The sequence below is a fragment of the Oryza brachyantha genome, chromosome 2 (assembly GCF_000231095.2).
Source record: "Oryza brachyantha chromosome 2, ObraRS2, whole genome shotgun sequence".
Lineage (NCBI taxonomy): Eukaryota > Viridiplantae > Streptophyta > Magnoliopsida > Poales > Poaceae > Oryza > Oryza brachyantha.
The window spans coordinates 11,910,697-11,923,923 of NC_023164.2; the positions used below are offsets into that span (position 1 = coordinate 11,910,697).

The following is a 13,227-nucleotide window of genomic DNA, read 5'->3' on the forward strand; positions in this document are numbered from 1 at the left end:
TTTGGTCTACATGTATAAACAATGCACAGAACTAATAAGGATGTTCCTGGTAAACAGAGCTAATAAAAAAATATGGAAGCATAAACCAAGGCCATCAACAGTATTTATAAGCAAGGCCTTAGGTACCATTTGGCGCTCCAGCTTCCAACTCCAACTTATCTAGAGCTAGAGCTGTGTCAAATGGTCTAGATTCATCAAAAGTTAGAGCAGAGCAGGGTGAATCGCTCCAGCATTTTGTACTAACGAGATGGAGCGGCCAAAACGTGACTCCACAGCTCCACTTTGAAAATAATTACAGCGCCACCCATTCCTTGGACTACATGACTTGTTTACTACTTCCAACATATAGGGTGTGTTTAGTTTGTGGACGAGATAGGACGAGTTAGATCCATTTCTATTTTAGGGTTTAGTTAAAGAGAATATATCATGACCAGGGACATACTTTTTGTCACACCTCAAATTTTTTTTTATCATCACCTCAAGGAGTTTTAATATGTCTGACGCAGCAGCAACACAGGAGATGTAGGGTCAAGAAGGTTGTCTTCAAGTGAAGACTGAAGAAGGCCGGATAACTGAAAGGGGAAGCTGTGTGTGAAGAAAATGGTGTAAAATCACTACAGTAAAAACTCTAAAATAGACAGAAAGCGTAACTATAATAATGAAAGGGCAGCACGTTTGGATTAGGGGCCTCATCGTTTTGGAGTGGATTTTGACTTTTGTTCATCCTAATTTATTTTACTGCATTTGGCTTCAAAATGATAAAAATAATATGCGAAATTTTACTCAAAAAATATTTTAATTGCTAATATATCATTTTGCTTGTGCTTGTTATAAGAGAAACTATGAGGTTGTAGGGCTATGAAATCTACAAAGTAGAAAGGCTCCCATTGTTTCTCTTATTAATTGGAAGAAAAATAAAACAACCTTTTAGCAACTGAAAAATAATTATGGGTAAAATTTTTTATATATGTTTTCATATTTATTCAAAAGAAAATGGTGTAAAATAACTGTAAAAAGTCTAAAATAGACTCTAAATATTAAGTTTTAAAATTAAGTTTTGGCTTATAAGTAGAAGCACAAACGAATTTTACAGTTATTTGCTAGGATACATGGCCCCATTCACAGGGGGTGATTGTTTTCTACTTTTCTTCGTAGAAAAAGACAAACAACATATTTACAAACGAAAAATAATTTATGAATATAACTTTTGTATATTTATTCTTAGCAATCTAAAAGCCAATGTTGAAAAATAAACTTCGGTGAAAAACCCGAAAATCATCTCCAAATTTAAGTTTAAAAATTTGGAGATAATTGGTTTTATCTTGACATGGAGCCATGGAAGTCAGCCCCAACCTTTGGAGGATTATAATCCCAATCTTTTTCGTTTCTCCTTATACTTATAAGTTAAAATTTAAATTTTAACATTAAATTTAGAGTTTATTTAAGTTTTTTTATTAAAGTTTATTTTTTAACATTGGTTTTTAGATCGCTAAGATATATATATATATATAAAAGTTTTATTCATAAATTCTTTGCATTTGTAAATATACCAATTGGTTTTTATATAATAAACCAAAGAATCACCCCCCCCTATTTCATTGTTATTGAGCTAAATATTTTATGAAGATTATTATTACAATTTAAGTTATCAGATTTATTTAATCCAAATTTAAAATAAAATAAATTTACAAAGAAAACACCTTTTTTCAAAAAAGATAATATAACATAGACAATTAGGAAAAAAACCTAAAAATGTCTTTTGCTACATTGAGGGTTGGAACCCTGACCTTTTAATGGAGGAAAAAACTCTTATCATCATGCTAGCTTTACTTCTTGTCTACGATAGGCTCCGTACATGTCTCGTAGAGGCCACTTCCAAATGAGATGGGGTTAATTAAGCTGTGATGATGTTGTGAATTATGCCATCTCGAAAAGGAGCTCAATTGTAGTCTATTTCTAAAATTAGTTTTTGGTATGATTTATCTGTAAGATGAATTTTAAAAGGATCAATTTGTAATTCTTTTTTTTTTTTGGGGAAAGAAGCGACACCCTAGGTGGGAAGAAAGGAGATGGAGAATTCTTGTTGGGCTGTGTAGGTTGATAGGCTACGGGCATTGTTGGGTCACTGTTTGCACTTTTACGTCCCATTAGTCCATTTGGATCACTATCAACAGTTATTTTCCTAATTTTAATTTTTTTAAATATTTCAACGAAAATTAATATTAAGTTAAGATCTTGTTGTTCTTCGATAAATATAGATAGCGTACGGAATAAAAGCAAAGTTAAATAAAAGATGATTGATGGAGCAGTAACCTATACTCCTATAAAATCCCTAGTGTTGGGGATCTGTCATCCCACTAAAGATTTAACAGAATTTACAAATTGATATTATGAAACATCCTAATATTTAATATTTAGTTTAAACAAATGAATATCATTTTTTTAAATAAGCAACAAGTGATGCTAACATATTTTATGTCACCCATAGCAAAAGCATGGGGCATTTCGCTAGTACTGTATTAAAATTTTTATATTTTGAGGCAACAACTCATCGGAGGCGATTGCCAAACGACATATTTGTAAACGAAAAAAAATTTATAAATAAAAATTTTATATATGTATCCTGAGCTATTTGAAGTCAATGTAAAAAAGTAAACTTAGTGAAAAAAATCTAAAATCAACTCCAAATTTAATGTTAAAAGTTTAAATATTGACTTGTAATCATAAGCATAAATGAAAATATGAGAACGATCAATTCTAGAAGTTAGGTTGCTTCATTACTGTTAGTTTTCATATACATGTTTTTCGAATTGCTAAATGATATGAAAACTCGTTTCCAAAGTATAAGTTAGGTTGCTTTCATTACTATTAGCTTTTATATATACATTTTTCGAATTGCTAAGTGATATGAAAACTCGTTTCCAAAGTATACTTAGTTTTGGATAGTCAATTCAGTATATTTTCAACTTTGGAAGTTAATCTTGCATCATTTATCTTCCAGCGAGAAAGAACACAACCTATTACTGCATCTATTGCAAAATCTAATAAACTTGAATATTTGAGTATCGCCTCGTAATATAAACATTTTTTTACAGTAGTATTTCTCCCTTAATCACATTACATTTAATGATTTAAAACCATATTCACTTTACTCTCACCTACCATGTCAACATCATTATAAATACTGTTTTTTTCTCGTTATTATTCTCTGCGAAGCATGAAGGAGAAAAGAAAAAAAAAAGCTTAACGTTGGGATTACACTGCACACCACACCATGTCCCTTCTCCTGCTCCTCTCCTTTCCCCGCTCACGCCTGTGAATTCTCCCCGCCGCCGCCTCGCGGCCATCCGATCGGACGCACTATCGGGCCGCCACGGACCGCAGCCCGGCGGGGAGGAGGGCATGTCAGGGCCCCTCGATCGGTCCGCTAGGCCACGTGAGTTGTGTTGTGTGTTCGTATCTGATGTGAGTTTTAAGCAGTTTTCAAGTTCTTCCTCATGTTTAAAATCCATGTATCGTTGTCCCCGGATTTTCGGTGGTTTTTTTCCCTCTCTAAACCAGCTATTACTTTCCGCTTCCGAAAATTATTCTGTGAACGGTCGCCGAAATTTTGGAATTGAACTGGATTTGTTCGTTTCAGCAGCAGAGGGAGTTGGGGATTTCTAGCCTTTCTTTTTCTGCTTAAGCGAATTCAAGCGAAAGATTCCTTTTTTTTCTGTATTATTACGATTTCCTCGTAATCATGTATTGGAATAGAGAGCTCCTGTGGTGAGGTAAAATTTATTTGTTTATCAGTAGCGCGTCCGCTCTAATAAGCAACGGTAGCAGAGTGCAACACAAAGCTGGGCAAAAACTTGTGTAGAAGAGTGTTCTTGCGGATCTATGTGTGGTAATTTTAGTGCTGATGGGGATGGGGGCTATTTAGAACCATCAGTTCTTGGATGTAGGGAAGGACTCACCAGGAGGTATGTATCTAGCGATACAATCTTCGCTTAAATATGAACTTCTACTTCTAGATATTGTTTCTACAACCTGTAGTTCTCTGATAATTCATCCGCAGAACTCGTATGTCTGTTATTTACTCTGAATTGAGTCCTCTTATATTATTTGGTGCTACTATCACCAAATGATTGAATACAAACGTTGGGGATAAGAGAACTGGTAGGAACTGTGCAGTCAGTTGTACCTCGTGTTAACCAACAATATCTTCCTTGATAAGTTTTACACAATCCCTCATCATTTTCATAGGAACTTTCGTGTTCTGTTCTAACCTTAGTTATGCAAGTACTACCTATGTCCCAAAATAAATGTAGTTCTAGGAGTGGGACAGTAATAAAGTAAGGAGGAGAGAAATGAAATATGTCCTCTATTAAATGAGACATTGCTAAAAATAAGATGGACAGTTGGTAGTTGGGGGCAAAATGGGAAGAAATTTGAATGTGTCATAATTGATAAGACAAGTAGTACTATGAGGCTGCACTTATTGTGGGACAAATTTTGAATTTAGAAATGCACTTACTTAGGGACGGAGGGAGTATCAGGTTTCGAGGGCTCAAGTCATGATGAACGGAAAGAACAGAAGTCAGATGCGGACAATTCTGAGGATGACAGAACAACAAGAATGGGATCTCTCAAGAAGAAGGCCATAAATGCGTCTAATAAATTCAGGCACTCCTTAAAGAAAAAGAGCAGACGGAAGGCTGAAAATAGAGGCAGTTCTATATCAATTGAAGATGTGAGATACTTTGAGGAGTTACAAACAGTTGATGCATTTCGTCAATCACTGATATTAGATGAACTGCTACCTGCAAGGCATGATGATTATCATATGCTGTTACGGTAATTGCTGCACTCTTTCTACTGTTTACGCTCCATAACTGCATTTTTTTTTTGCTTTGATTGGCGAACATGTAACATTGGATTTATTTTAGTAGTTGGATTTCTTATGCATCCTTTCCTGCATATTTCTTGCTTCTCTATTTGATTACAAGATTGAATGTGTTCTGTTTTAATATGTACTTATTTACCATTTTATTTATGTTAAAAACTACTACATGCTTAACTATAGATACTTTATTTTCGATACAAAAATGTTTGTCTCTATATTTTACATAGGTGTTTGAAGGCAAGGAAGTTTGATATCGAGAAAGCAAAACGTATGTGGGCAGAAATGCTTCAGTGGAGGAGGGACTTTGGTGCTGATACTATAATAGAGGTAATTGTTTTGACTGTAGCTATGAAAAGGTTCTGTGGCTGGCTGTCTGCCATTCTTTATTTGTGACAAATAAATTTGTTTCCTGAAAGCAGATTGTGTCAACACTGTATAGCTCTATAAGTCAATATTAGACAATTGAACTTTTGTTTAGTTAAGGTGTTCCTTTGTTTATTCAGAATTTTACGAATCATTACTTCTTGATGGAAGGGGATGTGTTCCATGCGTCGGTCATATTTGTCAACAACATTTCTAGATTTTTTTTGTTCCAAACTATGTCACCGAAGTTCCCAGAACTATGGATTGTGGAACAGGAACACGGGACGTAGGATGTCAGTTTTGAAAAACATGGTACAAAGAGGGTATACTTCTTCAGAACGTTTATTCAAGGAATGGTATGCATTCCATGGATTGTTGGAATGACCGTGAAAATAACAATACTACTTCAGGACCATAATGCAATAGCAGCACCAGTTACTCAAGTTTGGGTAGCCCAATTTTCCATTAGGTCAGATTGTAGAGACCTAGGAGTATTCTTACATAATGGTTGCTGGTCCCAACAAACACTGATTACACCAATCAGTGACATCCTTGAAGAGGCAATGACTCAATTTCATCTAGTGTGGTGGTAGTGAACTGGTGATGCACAGAAGCAAAGCATCTAGGGAAATGGTAGAAGACATACTGGCTTGGGAAGATGCCTAAAAATCATGGCCTGTGTATGGAATTGGCTTTGATTGTGACCCCCTGTGAGATATTGTTCAAGCTCTATCACTAGTCTTTTAGGCGTTTCCTTCATTTATCCAGGACTTAAAGAGTCATTGGACATATAATATGCAAATGGCATAAATGCAGCACTTTTGCTTCCTTCAAAAAGAAAATGCTGTACTATTTTGGATTAAATAGATAATCGTGGAAATCATGAAACATTATACTCTCAGAAAGATAATCCAAAGTTATTTATATTATATATTTCTGAGCAGAGACATTTTAAAATTAGGGAGTGTCTGATAGATGTCAAATTTGGCAACTAGCAATTCTGAGTAACCAGTGCAGCCTTTAAGTAGTTGACAAACCATAAATCTTAACAATGCCTGAGGCTGAGGCTAAGAGGTAGACGATAATGGAATTGGAAGCACTTAAGATTAGGATCAGTATCGAAGAAAGTTACCTAATCGTCAATGAATTGACTGAAGATTATTTGATCAACCTTTGTTCTCTAGAATTTGTAAACATACCTACTGGTGATACATTTAGCTTCAAGTTTGCACAATGTACTCCAGGATGCTGCTGAGTACAACGTGAATTCTTGATATAGGAGCATTGACATATCTTGGTTTGAAATAGTTTTCATAAGAAAAACAGATATGGTCCTTAACTACTGTATAACTATTAGTTGCATCTGCATTTTGTTGCTTCGAGCTAACTTTGTATTTCTTGTTCAATATATACAAGGATTTTGAGTACACAGAATTAGAACAAGTTCTGCAGTACTACCCTCATGGCTATCATGGTGTTGACAAAGAAGGAAGGCCTGTTTACATAGAAAGGCTTGGAAAAGTTGATCCAAACAAACTCATGCATGTAACTACTATGGAGCGTTATGTTAGGTACCATGTGAAAGAATTTGAGAAGAGCTTCTTGATCAAGTTCCCGGCTTGTTCAATTGCAGCAAAGAGACACATAGATTCAAGCACAACAATTTTAGACGTTCAAGGCGTGGTATGTGTCCCGTGTATTTATATTTTTAGAAATAATAATTTAAGGTCACCCTCTGCTTGCATACTTTACATCAATGATATTGAAATTGTTCATGATGCAGGGCTTGAAAAATTTCAGCAAGACAGCAAGGGATCTGATGACGCGGCTGCAGAAGATCGACAATGATAATTACCCTGAGGTTTTGCCTTCTACTAGTTCTATGTGAATGGATTTTGTTATGTGGTTTCTGCTCTCTTAGCTAAAGATACTCGGTTGTGTTTTCAGACATTGTGTAGAATGTTCATTGTCAATGCTGGCCCAGGCTTCAAGATGCTATGGGGCACTGTCAAGTCCTTCCTTGATCCGAAAACAACTTCAAAGATACAAGTGAGCAACTTCTCTCCTTTTTTGTTCTTTTTCATTGTCTTGATGAGTACTGTTGTAGTGTTCTTTTCCTGTTTTGTTAGGTCCTTGGAGCTAAATATCAGAGCAAGTTACTTGAAACAATCGATGCCAGGTAAACATTCATGCATCCTAATTTAATCTCTCTATTCCATCCTAATTTTATTTTGTTCTGCGAAATTGTAGCGAGTTGCCAGAGTTCCTTGGTGGCTCTTGTACTTGTTCAGAGCTTGGAGGATGCCTTAAAGGTGAAAAAGGGCCCTGGATGGATCCAAACATAGTAAAGGTTTGTTTTTGTTACGTCTATGTCTTCTATTAGTTTACCACTGTGCAGTGTAGCTCATATCCCTCCTTGATTCCAGATGGTTATTAGTGGCAAAACTCACCATAAGAGGCAAATAGTAACAGTTTGCAGTGACGACCAGAAAGTAATCGTCTATGAGAAACCACAATACCCTGCAGTAAGGTCGAACTTTTTGATATTTTAATTTCCATGTGATCTATGAAGTAATCTGGTTTTGTAAGCAGATAAAGGGCAGTGATACCTCGACTGCTGAATCTGGTTCTGAAGCTGATGACATGACATCTCCAAAGGCAATAAAGACTTATGGTACAAATCTGAAGCTAGCACCAGTAAATGAGGAAGTAAGCTATTTAAATTCATATAAATTAGTTCTTCATTTTTAACAATTAATCTTAAGAAAAAAATGCGAAATTGATGTCTCACTATTGTATAGAAATTCTATTATCACTGTTTATTTTTATAAGGCGTGTTTTTAATTTCAAAACGTCTGCAAGATTAAACTTTGACCATTGGTTTCTCATAAAAATATAAATGCTTTGTAAAAGCACTTTTAAACATCAAGTTATTGGTATAGTTATTATACGCTAAATATACTTGTGATTTGACCAATTGTTTGTTGAAATCTACAGAATTTGACTTTTAAAGAATAAAATGCGCCCTATAAAAATCAACAGAGGGAGTGTCCTATTTCTAGGAAACTACACACAGAGCACCACCATCTTGATGGAGATTTCCCATACAAAAGAGTTTGAGCCCACTGGCATGGATGCTGCAAATAGGTGCTGTGTAAAGGAGGTTGTGCCACCAGTGGATGTTGCAAGGGGCAGTGTCTGCATCGCTGCCAGTGAGGAGACTGTGAAGGCTGTGGTTGCGATGTAGTCATACCCTCCACAGTCCACACATTGCCAAGAAACACCGCCTCCTATAGTTGGACCACCTTCTGAGGTTGCTGAACTTGTATAGATGACAAACCTTGGTGTAATGGAGGAGGTTGGGGGCAATATATTATGAGATGGACAATGAGATGGATCCTGCACCATATCCATCATTGCTTGATGTCCCTCAGGTGGCATTGGCACCAGATGTTCAAGGGAAGCATCGCTCCGGCAAACAAAGTAGCCACAGTGATCAGGTCATAGGTGGGGAGAAGATGGAAAAAAGGAGACAAAGCAGTTTAGTCCAAATTGTGGCATATTTGAAAGGAATAAATATAATATACCAGCTCCAAGCCTGAGCTATGGGAGGTGGTACCTCCTAAACAATCTAATTAACCTGCATCCCTAATTTAACCCCCTCAAGTTAGGGTGGTAATGGGCCCTTCATTTTAGCCTACAAAATTTAAGGTCTGGGTTTAAAAGGGGTGGGCCAAAATTTTATAGGTTTTTTAGCAAAAAAATATACAAGGGTTGAGTAGGGTTCTGAAAGGACCCATGAGTCTTAGCCCATTACCAGCTCTGCGCTTGAAATTTCTAGAATTGTCTAAATAAATAAAGAGTAAATTTTAGTTAAACTGTTTTAATTTTCTTTCGCTTTCTTCTTTTCCTAATTTCTGTTTCTTTCCTTCTCCACTAACACATGGGTTTTATAATGAAATCCTTCTTGTAAATTATTTGGTGAGTTAACAACACGTTAACTGCAATAGTGATATAAACCACTGTTGAATCCGCTGTAAGGGGTTGTTTACTGTTTTTTATAGTTCATGGGGTTATTTGAATGACATGATAATTTTAGAAAGCTAAGTAGACCAACCCCTATGTTAAGTGCTTATAAGGCAAACATCACCAGAGGATAGGTAGGCAGCTTCTAGGGATGAGAGGACTATAAGTTGGGGAGAAGAACATAAGAGAGAAAAGAGTAATTCTTCTTTGCTTTGTTTCACAAGACTAGCTGAATGCCTCTTGTAAGCCAGCACCTAATAGTCTAATTTATTCCCTTCGGTCAAAAACATTTGATGTTTAAGATGAGATTCAGTCAAACTTCTAAAATTTCAACCATCATAGTAGAATGAGTTTATATAATCTAATAAGTTTATGAAATTATGGTAGTAGTTTGTGAGCAACTATATGTATACCATTCTTTTTGTTTTTTTGAAGTAATCATTTGAGAAATTATTAATGGTAAATTTTTCAAAAGTTTGACCAAATTTTGTTCTAAATGTCAAATATTTGTGACTTAAGGGAGTATTAGAGAACAAACTAAAAATATAATCAAATCCCCATGTAAGATAATACCTTGCTAAAGTCATGTGCGTTTTGCACAAGCTCCGATGGCTGGTGCCACCCCCTGGCCTGATCGTGTGACAGAGCCCCCCTCAGTTCCATGGCCCAATGCCCATGACACCCTATAGTTCAAGGGGACAGATTGGACTTATTCTTATTCCAAAACCCTATAACCTTGCAATGTGGCATATCTCTTAACAATCAAACCTAGAGTGCCATGTATCTGATTTTTTTCAATCCTGTGGTAGCATTTTTATAATTCCTTATCGTGGCTTTCTTTTTCCCTGCAGAGGGTAAAACTGACGAAGGTTGCAAGTATCTCTGCTGATCGTTCTCGGTATGATGTATCTGTTCCAATGGTTGACAAGGTTGTAGATGCAAGCTGGAATAAAGAAATCTCTAATGAATTGCGTCTTCGATCTAAAGGTATTGATACTGTGTCATCTTGTTATCCTCAGAAGCATTTTATATATCTTTGTAGTGTATACTGTTTGTATTCACTGTGTTCAAATGAATGTATATATTAACTACTGAGCCTGAATCTTGATATTATGTAAACCAGGGCCATCTTTTAGTGAGGCAGAAAAGTCTCCAGGAAGTCTTTGTGCTCGAGCAATTGCATTGCTTGTGTCTTTTGTCATGATGATTTTCACACTGGTCCGTGCACTGACTACTCGCATTGAAAAGAGACCACTGGATAAATCCACAGAATTGGATGACAACTATTCTGTGTATTCTCTGGATTACTCGACAACTAAGGAAGAATTCCGCCCGCCTTCACCTTCTCCTGGATTTACAGAATCAGATATTCTTTCATCTGTGCTCAACAGACTTGCAGAACTTGAAGAGAAGATTGATGTTCTACAATCAAAACCATCAGAAATGCCTTCTGAAAAAGAGGAGTTGCTTAACGCTGCTGTACGACGTGTGGATGCATTAGAGGCTGAACTCATTGTGACTAAGAAGGTAACCAGACTCATTTAAACTGTTCATGTGCCATGCCTGATAGAATTCAAGTTGGTGAATTCAATTAGACGATAGGATCCTTCGCTGTCATTTTGTTCTCAGTATAGATAGTTGTATGTAGGCATTTTATGATGCTCTTATGAAGCAAGAAGAGTTACTTGCATACATTGACCGCCATGAGTTCTCCAAGTTCGAGGTAAGACCGGTAGGATTGTTTGATTATTTGTTGTAGTATCAATTGACCTTACATCTCAATTGTCTTTCTATATGAACTGCTGCTGCAGAAGAAAAGGAAATTTTGTTTCTGATGAAGAGACTACGCAGTGCAGCTGTGCAGGACTGCATTTACCTTACGAGTAAATATTTTGGTGTGCAACAACTCTTCAATAATCTTTATAGTAAAAATCCATAGCTGGGGCTCTGGCATGTAAATCTATTCCCCCTGTAAAGTCGACTGCACCTAATTTATGTGTGAACTAGTAAAACGCTCGTTTGTTTTAACAGGTGAAAGCTGTAGGGTTTTTTCCCACCAGTGGTATACGTTTCGTTCCAGGCAAGTGAAGAGTGAGGGAACAAGACGAACGAACGGTGCAGCCACTGTACTTCTCTTGCTTTTTTTTTTCCTTGGTATATAATGTGTGGGAGTGGCACAAATATCACCCGGGTGATTTCTTCCTTAAAATCACACGAACGTAACTTTAAGTATAATTATAGTGTAACTCGTATGTAGTTATAAATGTACTAGTATATTATTACCATATACTTAATTACATGTTAGTTACATTAAAATTATATACTAGTTATATTGTAGTTATATAATAGTTACATTATAATTGGTGATTTTAAGGGAAAAAGAAGCCACTGGGGTGATTTGTAGAAAAACCGTAGTGTGTTGCTAGGGCTGCGGTAATGGACTTTTAACTTTTTTGTCACTATTTGCTATATCCTCTTAATTCCCCCTCACAGGTACGGTGAGGGGAGAGTGACAAACCTATTGTCACTCACCATGTAAAAGTGGCAAATAGTTAAATTTCCCTATAGATGAAGATGAATATGGTATAAGCTTCTCCGTAAGTCTGATGGGATACATATTTAATGGTATAAACAATAGAATTAGCTGCTACATAGTAAAAAAGAATTCTTTAGTAGTTAGGGAAGTGCACACATAACAGCTAAGAAAAAATCTGTGTAAAAGAACAGTTATCTGTAGATTGATGTATTTTACCTATTATCTCGTTCTTATCTTTGTTACCCCGCTACATAAACGTTCGTTCAATTAGTATAGAGAACAAACTTTGAACTGTAATGTAAATACTATGACCAACATTCTTCTTCCCTCGCTCTCAAACTCACCCATAGAGTATGACCGATGGTTGCCCAGCCTCAAATTTCTCCTTGTGACATTCAATAATAAAAAATCACTACATCTTACGCTAGCAACATAAAAAAAAATCACTCCCTCCCCAAGCACCGTTGTCTTCTTCAATGTGTGACATATTGGGAGCATGTCAACTTAACTTATAGAGATCAAGTTCCCAGGATTATGGAATATGGACTCTAATTTTTTTTTGGCGCATATTTAAGATGTTTGATATGAGAAGGATGGCACAATGTTTTGGTGAGTGAAGATATTAATTTGAGGGAAATGTTGTCGGCTCAATTAGAAAAGGTGTTGTTTTGTGTTGTCTTACAGATCAACACACTCTCCGTGTGTTTGTTGATTTTGTCGTTGCAAATCAACCTTATTACTACGAATAAATTAAGGAAAACAAAATGAGATAAAAACAATATAAATTATAAATAGGAACTGAACACATGATAAATGTGGGACTCTTGATAAGAAAACAACGATCTAACTGATTATGTCTTTATCTAGAAAATTAGCTAACCTGAAGTTTGATCTGATCTAAACATGATACATGAAACCCTAAAGGGGAAGGTAACTATTTAAAAGTTAGGGGAGAGCTACGGGTGACATTTAGGCCGCGTTCGTGGGAACTAAGCCAAGTTACCTTACCCCGGTACAGAAAACGTAGTAATAGATTAGTACATGATTAATTAATTATTAATTATTAAAAAATATAACATAGATTAATATGAATTTTTAAAACAACTTTCCTATAGAAAATTTTTACAAAAATACATCGTTTAGCAGTTCGGAAAGCGTACACATAAAAAATGAGAGTGATAAGTTAACTTATGGAAGTGAAGAACATGGCCTTAGTATGATAGCGTGCATCCTTAGGTCGTACAAGGCCCACGGGGCCAAGTGGATGTAACACAACACCGTTTATTTTAGTTTTTAGGGCTCTGACATTGTTTTGGCAATAATTATTGGCATGCATTGAATTTGGAAACAAGTCTAAGACATGTTGAAAAAAAGAACTCCATTTCATCAAGTACTTGTGGATCCAAAATTAACT

The 13,227-nt window shown here is 36.0% G+C and overlaps 1 protein-coding gene across 3 annotated transcripts; it reads left to right on the forward strand.

The window, feature by feature from the left end:
• Nucleotides 1-3,227: 3,227 nt before the first annotated feature.
• LOC102722645 (phosphatidylinositol/phosphatidylcholine transfer protein SFH6-like) lies at nucleotides 3,228-11,546 on the forward strand. Of its 3 annotated transcripts, none has more exons than XR_001549708.2 (15): nucleotides 3,228-3,436; nucleotides 4,524-4,839; nucleotides 5,116-5,215; nucleotides 6,668-6,934; nucleotides 7,035-7,112; nucleotides 7,199-7,300; nucleotides 7,381-7,430; nucleotides 7,502-7,601; nucleotides 7,678-7,776; nucleotides 7,844-7,960; nucleotides 10,129-10,264; nucleotides 10,401-10,804; nucleotides 10,926-11,000; nucleotides 11,089-11,172; nucleotides 11,309-11,542. XR_001549708.2 is itself a non-coding variant. In XM_040520801.1 (15 exons), exons 1-14 carry the CDS (start codon nucleotides 3,403-3,405, stop codon nucleotides 11,110-11,112), a joined length of 1,902 nt encoding a protein of 633 aa, XP_040376735.1. In that variant the 5' UTR covers nucleotides 3,228-3,402; the 3' UTR covers nucleotides 11,113-11,160; nucleotides 11,309-11,546. The 3 variants fall into 3 exon arrangements, 2 of the variants coding, with proteins under 2 accessions (XP_040376735.1, XP_006647233.1); XM_040520801.1 differs by having other exon boundaries at nucleotides 11,089-11,160; nucleotides 11,309-11,546; XM_006647170.3 differs by lacking the exon at nucleotides 11,309-11,542 and having other exon boundaries at nucleotides 11,089-11,307.
• The last annotated feature ends 1,681 nt before the right edge of the window (nucleotides 11,547-13,227 follow it).

Bases quoted from the DNA above. Each gene is read 5' to 3' on its own strand.
- LOC102722645 (XM_040520801.1), top strand. From the start codon at position 3,403: ATGTCAGGGCCCCTCGATCGGTCCGCTAGGCCAC. The intron at 7,431-7,501 runs GTAAACATTCAT...GCGAAATTGTAG, and splicing joins CTTGAAACAATCGATGCCAG to CGAGTTGCCAGAGTTCCTTG. The intron at 11,001-11,088 runs GTAAGACCGGTA...CTGCTGCTGCAG, and splicing joins ATGAGTTCTCCAAGTTCGAG to AAGAAAAGGAAATTTTGTTT.